We start from the raw sequence: 9,003 nt of genomic DNA, 5'->3' as shown, positions 1-9,003 counted from the left end.
AGAGATGGCACAACAAGGAGATTGGTCTATAGGTTTTGGGATCATTGCAATCTTTGCCTGGTTTCAAAATGACTATGTGTCTTGCTTTCCTCCAGGTTTTAGGGATCTGACAGGATGCAATGTTCACCAGCTTCAGTAGCCAGCATCTTGCTTTTGGGGCAAAGTTCTAAAGTTGTTCCATTTGTAGATTATCCAGGCCAGTTGCTTTGCCATTTTTCTGTTTATTGAGAGTTGTCTCCAATTCAATAGATGATTGATAATCCTAACAAAGAAATTTTGGTCTGTGCCTAGGGGTTGGGGCAATATGTCTTATGGAATACACATGATTACACTCTGTATGGGACTTATGGATATATGTATACTTTATATCAGTGGTTCTCAATCTTTCTAATGCTGTGACCCCTAAATAAAGTTCCTCATGTTGTGGTGACCACCAACCATATTTTCGTTGCTATTTCATAAATAATTTTGCTACTCTTATGAATTCTAATGTAAATATCTAATATATGGGATGTATTTTCATTGTTACAAATTGAACCTAATTAAAGCATAGTGATTAATCACAAAAACAATATGTTTGGGAGAGTATGGACAACTGATGATGGGATTTGTGGTACCTTCAACCAATTTAGCTCTGACTTCCACAGACCACTGAGATCCCCCACGAATTACAGAACTGGACCAAACTTGAAACACAGAACTCCCATGACCAACAGAAAATGCTGGAGGAGGTTGGGAGAAATTGACAATGATTTATGGGAGATGTAGTTCACCTACATCCGGAAAGCACTGTGAACCCAAATGACGATGGATCTGGACCAAACTTGGCATGAATACTCAATATGCCCAAATTTGAACAATGGTGGAGTTTGGGGGAAATGGATCTTGACATTTGAGAGTTGCATTTTGGAGTTGTAATTGCTGGGATTTATAGTTCACCTACAATCACAGAGCATTCTGAACCCCACCAACAATAGAATTGGGCCAGACCTCCCACACAGAACCCCCATGTGGGCCACAGCAACACGTGACAGGGGACGGCTAGACTATATACATAAAAATGTAATGTTCGTTTCTGGGATTAACAGAACTCAAAAACCACTGGACAATTTGACACCAAATTTGGACACAAGACACCTAACAACCCAATGTATGTCCTTCACTAAAAAAACAACAAACAATTTTGTCATTTGGGAGTTGTAGTTGCTGGGATTTATAGTTCACCTACAATCAAAGAACATTCTGAAACCCACCAACGATGGAATTGGGCCAAACCTCCCACACAGAACCCCCATGTGGGCCACAGCAACGCGTGGCAGGGGACAGCTAGTAATAAATAAGTTTAAAAAGTTTGTTTCTCATAATGTACAGTCTGTTCTGCACCAGCATTATGTGTTGCTCACATCTTGCCCATTGCTGATCGCCAGCTCCCAAAATGAAGTGACGGGTGCAGCCAGCTTACTCCAGGCCCTGCCTCTTATCATCCCTGTGTCCTGTTCTCTCTTCCATGAGTGGATGGTGTGCTGACATTTACACACAGGCCCTCCAAACCCAGATTCCACAGCAAGTTTTATCTCTCTGCACACTTAATGGACTATTTTTAGCTCTGCCTGCTAAGAAATGTCGCAGCCTGCTTTTTGCAGAAACTTATCTCTGATCTTCAACTATTTGGAGAAGTAGTCTTGCTAGTGAATAACCCACCCCATTCTTCCTTTCTCTTTTTCAATTGCTTGTTTTCCTTAATACAAGTTAGATTGTGCCTCCTATGCATTCAGGAAGAAGCAGGACAGGGATGAGACATTTTTACACAACATTAATTTCATGATCTATGTGCGCTTTCTAAAAGATGCATCTGCCAAGAGTTTAGTACGGCATTGACACCCAGAGTATTGTTTGGATTGATCAAGTATCTTTTTTGTGACTGTGCCAAGATGTCAGATGTTGCTATTGGACAATCTCAGGCAAAGGAAATGCACAGAAAACAAGTAGCAAACGAAACAGTTGTATATGGGTAACAGCAGTGTGTACAACCAGCCCTTCACATCTGCAGGTTTGACTTGTGGATTTGGAGCCCCCAGTGGTGCAGTGGGTTAAACCCCTGTGCCGGCAGGACTGAAGACCGACAGGTCGCAGGTTCGAATCCGGGGAGAGGCGGATGAGCTCCCTCTATCAGCTCCAGCTCCTCATGTGGGGACATGAGAGAAGCCTCCCACAAGTATGATAAAAACATCAAATCATCCTGCCGTCCCCTGGGCAACGTCCTTGCAGACGGCCAATTCTCTCACACCAGAAGCGACTTGCAGTTTCTCAAGTCGCTCCTGACACAACAAAAAAAAAACCCCAAAACTTGTGGATTTGACAATTTGTGGATTCGATTGAAATGTTATCTCTAGGAATCCCTATGTCTTCCAGTGAAATTCTGTGGTTAACTTCCTAAAAACATTAACTATAGCACCACACTGGAGGACCTAGAGATTTCTAGAGACAACACATTCTTGAGAAATAGTCAATCAGGTAAAAAAAAAGTTTTGTATTTTCCTACTTTCACAGGGGTTCTTCGTTCCTTAACCTGGTGAATGTGAAGTGCTGACTGTACATGTGTGTCTTTTTTTTTTACCATTTTGCGAGAACTGCTAGGTTATACCTTTTCATGAGTTGGGCCTCTGCCACCTAGCAAATGGCTTTCACATCATGGATAAATGTAAGAATCATACAACCATAGAGTTGGAAGAGACCTCATGGGCCATCCAGTCCAACCCTCTGCCAAGAAGCAGGAAAATTGCATTCAAAGCACCCCCGACAGATGACCATCCAGCCTCTGTTTAACAGCTTCGAAAGAAGGAGCCTCCACCACACTCCAGGGCAGAGAGTTCCACTGCTGAACATCTCTCACAGTTAGGAAGTTCTTCCTAATGTTCAGATGGAATCTTCTTTCTTGTAGTTTGAAGCCATAGCTCTGCGTCCTAGTCTCTAGGGCAGCAGAACTTGTCTTTTGTGAGGTATTCAGAGTAGCTAGAATACTGTTGTGGAGCAGTGCCCAGTTAGTGGACTGTTCAATTCCTAGGGAAGTCTAGTTCAGGGTATTTTTGACTAGATTCCTAAGGGGCAGTTTTGGGAGTTACATTCAGAGATGAATTTCCTGAAGTAATTTTCTGTGGTGGAACTTTGAAGACTTGTAACCCAGAAGAGTTTAAGATTTTACTCTAACACAACCATAAGCTTTTTATGCCGATATTTTCTGAAACCATTAAGCATTTATACCTGAATTATTTCAAGCTTGTTCAATAAACATTCTTGTTCTTTTATTATCTTATACCAGCCTCAGTGTGTGTACCTTTGTGGTCAAAGTATTTCTAAAAGTCATCTTCACAGCAGCCACCAAGAAACTATAGTGGCACAGTGTGTGTTACAGAACAAACTCACAATATTACCTCAGCCTGATTAATACTGGAATGGTGGCAGCAGAATTCATTTGAGGAAGCATTTTTAAGTCTCTCAGTTCTAGCATTTCCCAATTCCTACCTTTTAAAATACTACGTGTCTCTAACCTTATCTGCTTTAATATCCCGATATTGGTATAATCAGTGGGATATATTTCAACATTTAAAATAAAGAGAAATTTAAATATACAGCTGTTTCAGCAACCATACTCCCTCTTCCTTTGGACGACTTCATATTTTTGGTGAACAGCATGTTCATATTTTAGGAACCGCCTGTGCGTTATGCCACAGACTGAATGACTTTGGTGGTGTAGGAGAATCCCAATATTTTTTTGCAGTTCCTCTGAAAGCTTGTAATGTTTTTGACAGACTGGCATGATTAAATACCTCCTCCTCCTAACCTATGGATGTGAGAGCTGGACCATAAGGCTGAGCAGAGGAAGATACAGGCTTTTGAACTGTGGTGTTTGTTGAGGCCTGTGTGTGAACCTGAACCTGATTCTCTGATTGTATTTCCTGATGCTAATGAAGATGTTGATTCTGAGGGCAATGTAGAAGATGACGGTTTGTGTAGTGAAACTCCTGCAGCCTTGGAAAGTGACAGTCCAAATTCCCATGAGAATATTTCAGAGCCAAGCAATGAACTTTCACTCCCTTTTCCTCACAGTCTTAGCTCTCCAGAGAATCTGACACCTGGTCTCTCTAATGAGGATAGGAGAGGGCAGATTTGGCAGAGCAGGGGAGAATCTCAAAGTTTACAAAGGTCAGCTAGACTGAGAGAAATGTAAACAAAGCCGGCAGGTGTGTCACATAATAGATTTCTCGACCTTAAGTATCTCTCGCCTGGATGCATCTTCAGACCAGGCATCATTCCAGATTCAAGCATCATCCTTGGCAGGTCCCCTGATTCCAGTGGCCTTATTCCTAAGAGGCTTCCTAGTTGCTTCAAATACGGTTAGTGGATTGTTAACAGGTTCCAGGATTTAGCAGTGTTACTGTGGGCTATTGATCTTGTTCATGGACATTTCTTGTTGCTGATTTTTACTGTGGCTTTTTACCTTGCATATTTCCTCTATTTTTGTACTCATCTTTCTTCAATTAAAAGGGATTGTTTTTCCTGAAGTCAAGTGTGGTGGATTGTTGTCTGAGGATCCAGTTTCCTGCTCTGGGTTGCAACAGTGTTGGAGGAAAATTCTGAGAGTGCCTCGACCATAAGAAGATCAAACCAGTCCATATTCCAGAAAATAATGCACAGCAGCTCACAGGGGAAGGATATTAGAGGAAGATGGGATATTAGAGGCAAAGATGAAGTACGTACTTTGGCCACATAATGAGAAGACAGGAAAGCTTGGAGAAGACAATGATGTTGGGGAAAATGGAAGGAAAAAGGAAGAGGGGTCGACCAAGGGCAAGATGGATGGATGGTATCCTTGGAGTGACTGGCTTGAACATGAAGGAGTTTGGAGGTGGCGACGGCCAACAGGGAGCTCTGGCGTGGGCTGGTCCATGAGGTCACAAAAAGTCAGAAGCGACTGAATGAATAAACAACAACAACCAATGATATGACAACTCACAGGGCACAAATCAATCTTAGGCACCTAAAGGTTTATCAGCTTCTGCCTCAAGAAAGACAAAAAATATTGACCTGACTAATCTGTCCTCTCTCAAGAATAGGCAAGGTAGTGCCTTCCAGGTGTTTACACATCTGCCAGTACCAAAGCAGCAGCAACTCTACGTCCTATATGACACAAGACAACAACTTTTTTTCATTTGTTTCTCTTTTTAAAATAGAAAACAGAGAACAGTCAGTGTGGCCCACAGCTTAAAACCTCTGGCCTCGGAATGTACAAGCCAAAAGGTGCTGGAGCTCAGTTTAAAGCAGGAATAAATTAGCCAACAAACAAAAAATGCTCTTCTGTACCATGCCTGTTGTGAAAGAGCTCGCACAGGAGCAGGGAGGTTGCTGAGGGTCCCTCCGCAGGGTTTTCATCCTGGCACCCTCTCTTAGCCAGCCAGGTTTAGGAGGAGAACAGGAGATAACAGAACTCCAAACCAACCAGCTGATCTACGATCTGCCTCCTCTTCCTTTAGAAAATGGAGTGTAGTCTATGTAAAGTGCTGTTCCCTCATCCTATCAATACACACCTCAAACAGGTCAAGTAGCAGGAAGCTGGAGAAAAGTGACTAACAAGGTCCAAGAGCCACCTCTCACTTCCGCCTTAGCAAACAAACCAGTTGTTAACAGTTCCAGTCCTGAAAGGGTTCAAACCGTAAAGTGGCCAGCCCCGTCCCTATATAGCAGCACTTGGGCCTTGTCCATTTTTGCCCAAGATTCTGGATCATGTTCATTTTGCAGCACTCTGCTTCATGCTAGGAAGTGTACAGCCGGACCAGGTTGCCTTCTGACATTGCAGTAGTGTGCATTGGGGGTCCTGAAGGTTTAAAACTCTGCCTGCCAGGCAGCAAAAGGTTAAACCGTGTTATTTTTTGGGGGAGGGGGACACTCCTTTTGCCTACTCTTATATATTTGGTCACAGAGGCTCAGCAGCAAGTCTTCTCAAGGTGTGGGAGTAGCGACAGGGGCAGGTGATGGCCCTGGGGTCCCTCGACGGTGTCGCAGACTCTTCTCTTCATCCTAAAAGAAGAAAAAAACAAAACAATGTTGCTGGGAGTCAGATAACTATATTTAACAGAATACTACTGCTACCAGAAATGTAGCTGTCTGGTTCAAGTCCGTATATGAAAGTCCGAGCACCATTTTATATCAGAAATCCATTTGTTGACAAACTTGGGATTCACTGGAGTCTCTTTCCCTGACGGCAGAAGTCAGAATGCTCCATCCCTGGCAGAAGAGATCTGATTTATGGGAGGAATGTGCATAACACATGAGAGAAGTATGCTTAGACTAGGGGTGCTCAAACTAAGGGCGGGGGCTGGTTACGGCCCTCCAAGGTAATTTACCTGGTCCTCGCTCTGGGTCAACCTAAGTCTGAAACGACTTGAAAGCACACAACAACAATGACAACAATCCTATCTCATCAGCCAAATGCAAGCCCACACTTCCCATTGAAATACTAATAAGTTTATATTTGTTAAAATTGTTCTTCATTTTAATTATTGTATTCTTTTAAAAGTGTTTTTTTGCACTACAAATAAGATATATGCAGTGTGCATAGGAATTCATTCAATTTTTTTTTCAAATTATAATCCGGCCCTCCAACAGTTTGAGGGACTGTGACCTGGCCCTCTGTTTAAAAGTTCGAGGACCCCTGGCTTAGACCATATCCTTTTTTAACTCCAGGTCAGGGCGTCTTAATTATCTTCCACTCATGACTGCTTTCCATCCCAAGTAAATAGGAGGTATATAAAAAGACATAAAAATAAAACATTTACTGGTTACAAATCAGCATTTGCAAGGCTTACCCAACAAACTGGTTTTCCTTTTTGTGGAGAGCGACTGAAACATTTTCTGCTGAGTCTGTTGTAAACACTGCACATTGTTGCTAACAGATTTGTGTAAATTGGTGGCATTCAGAAACTTCTTACTGTTGCCAAATTTTTCATGACATTGTACTATGGGGACCTCATTTGGGGTCGGGACCCAGAGTGTAAGAAGCAATTCTTTTCTTTTTTTTCAAATTATAATCCGGCCCTCCAACAGTTTCAGGAACTGTGACCTGGGCCCTCCCTTTAAAAAGTTTGAGGACCCCTGCTCTAGAGGAGCCCTAGAAATAATTTTCAGATATCTAAAATGAATTGGTTGCTTATGTAACCATGTTTCTTTGAGTGGTTATCTGTGAAATTCGCACATATGGGTCTTGTGAACAAGTTTAGGGCAGCTCAGAATTATCTATAGTTTTAAAAGCCTCTTGGTGGTAGCCCCATCCATGCTTCCCTGGAAGATATATAGCCATCAGGTAGGATTAGCACCTCAGTTCCTTGGCCACTATGACAGCAGCTTACAGAAACCGAGGCATGATGAACAGCGGGGAGGATGGTTGGGAAAGTGCAAATTTCATAGATGACTACTCAAAGGAACATGGTTACAGGTAAGCAACCCATTCCTCTGGCTGCTGTAAATCATTCATTAATTTTAATGCATTGTAGTGGATTGGTTTCTAATTATGCTGTAAGTGTGACTGATTTAGATCTACCACGTCTATTTAATTACTTAATTTTTTGCTAGTTACTATAAGTTTGCTTACTGTTTTGATTTGGCTTGTTTTGTTTCTATTGTTTATTGTGGCACTGAATGTTTGCCATCTTTTGTTGGAAACCCACCCCCAAAGGGAGATAGGGCATGTATAAATGAAGTTCTATTATTATTTTATTCTTCTTCTTCTATATGGTCTCTGTGAAATCACACATATGGGTGACTAGCCAGCTTCCCACCTGGGAGGAGGGAGTCATGCCACATAGGAAAAAAGCAAGGGCAGCATCCCGCCTAAAGAAATAATCCAGCTTGTAGTGGGACATGAAGGTGAATGGAGTTGACCACGTTGTTGCCAGGTAAAACATCCTATGGGGCACTCCATGTAGGAATGTCTGAGTGACCCCTGGCTTGGGACAGAAGGGGTCCGCCTCCAAGTTGGTAGGCCAGCTGGGTCTCATGGTAGATTTAATAACTCTTCTAAACTGTTAAGATATTTTTGTGATAGTGGTTTAGGGACAGGTTGCACAATGGGATCTGAACTGTACTGTTGGAAGTACTGGTACTTCCAACTGGAGTTGAATGGCCAGTCAACATTTAAGCAGATGCCATTGACTCGACTGTTTCACCTGGGACTATCATATGATTCTGGCCATGACAGTTAGTTTTCAGGTTGATATGTACCGTATATTCCGGCATATAAGATGACTGGGCATATAAGACGACCCCCAACTTTTCCAGTTAGAATATAGAGTTTGGGATATACTTGCCGTATAAGACTACCCCTCTTCCAACACACACCAAATAAAAATTTTAAAAGCATCAAATTTTATTTCAATATGGTAATTTTCCTATTACTGTACCTCCTTCTCTGCCTCTCAGCTCTCACACATGCTCACCTGCACTGCTTCATTGCAGTCTTTAGGAGCGAGATCTGAGAGGCAGAGGAGGAGGTACAGTAATAAGATACAAGGGCGGGCCAGACAGGTAAAAGAGGTGTTTTTTTTCTGGGCCCAGAGCCACTCTATCTCTTTTTTTCATGCCCCGGGCGCTCCGGACACCTGCGGCTTGCTCCGCCCTTCACTTACACTTTCCCAGTGAGGCACCCCTTCACCTCACCATCGGGACCGCATTAAGTCCACGAATCCTGATGAATGGATTTTCTTCTACCATACTTGTACAGCATTGCCCGTAATACTTTCATACAGTCGTTGCATACGGCAGGGACGCGGCCACTGCCATTTTTGAGCTTCCCCCCACAATATGCAGCAACCACAGTTTCTCCAATCTGGATTGGAAGTTTCAGCACCCGCTTTATAAGACGATTCTCGGCGTATAAGACTATTCCCGCATATAAGATGACTTTCATGCATAGGACTACTCTCAAGCATAAGACTACTCCCGCGTATAAGA

The 9,003-nt window shown here is 42.7% G+C and overlaps 2 protein-coding genes across 6 annotated transcripts in view; one reads left to right on the top strand and one right to left on the bottom strand.

Annotated features, from left to right (window-relative positions):
- Nucleotides 1-9,003, top strand: part of LOC137096102 (uncharacterized) — a 234,386-nt gene that overhangs the window by 118,776 nt on the left and 106,607 nt on the right. The gene's annotated exons all lie outside the window — the stretch shown is intronic.
- PNPLA6 (patatin like phospholipase domain containing 6) overlaps nucleotides 3,278-9,003 on the bottom strand; it is a 79,347-nt gene continuing 73,621 nt past the window's right edge. For all 5 annotated transcript variants that reach the window (XM_067464091.1, XM_067464094.1, XM_067464093.1 and 2 more), the window contains one exon: nucleotides 3,278-6,075. In XM_067464091.1, the coding sequence (XP_067320192.1) occupies nucleotides 5,998-6,075 (78 nt within the window). In that variant the 3' untranslated portion in view covers nucleotides 3,278-5,997. The remainder of the gene's footprint in view (nucleotides 6,076-9,003) is intronic.

Source organism: Anolis sagrei, chromosome 2 (assembly GCF_037176765.1).
Source record: "Anolis sagrei isolate rAnoSag1 chromosome 2, rAnoSag1.mat, whole genome shotgun sequence".
Lineage (NCBI taxonomy): Eukaryota > Metazoa > Chordata > Lepidosauria > Squamata > Dactyloidae > Anolis > Anolis sagrei.
The sequence above is the reverse complement of the archived record's forward strand: the minus strand, read 5'-3'. Positions and strand labels throughout refer to the sequence as shown.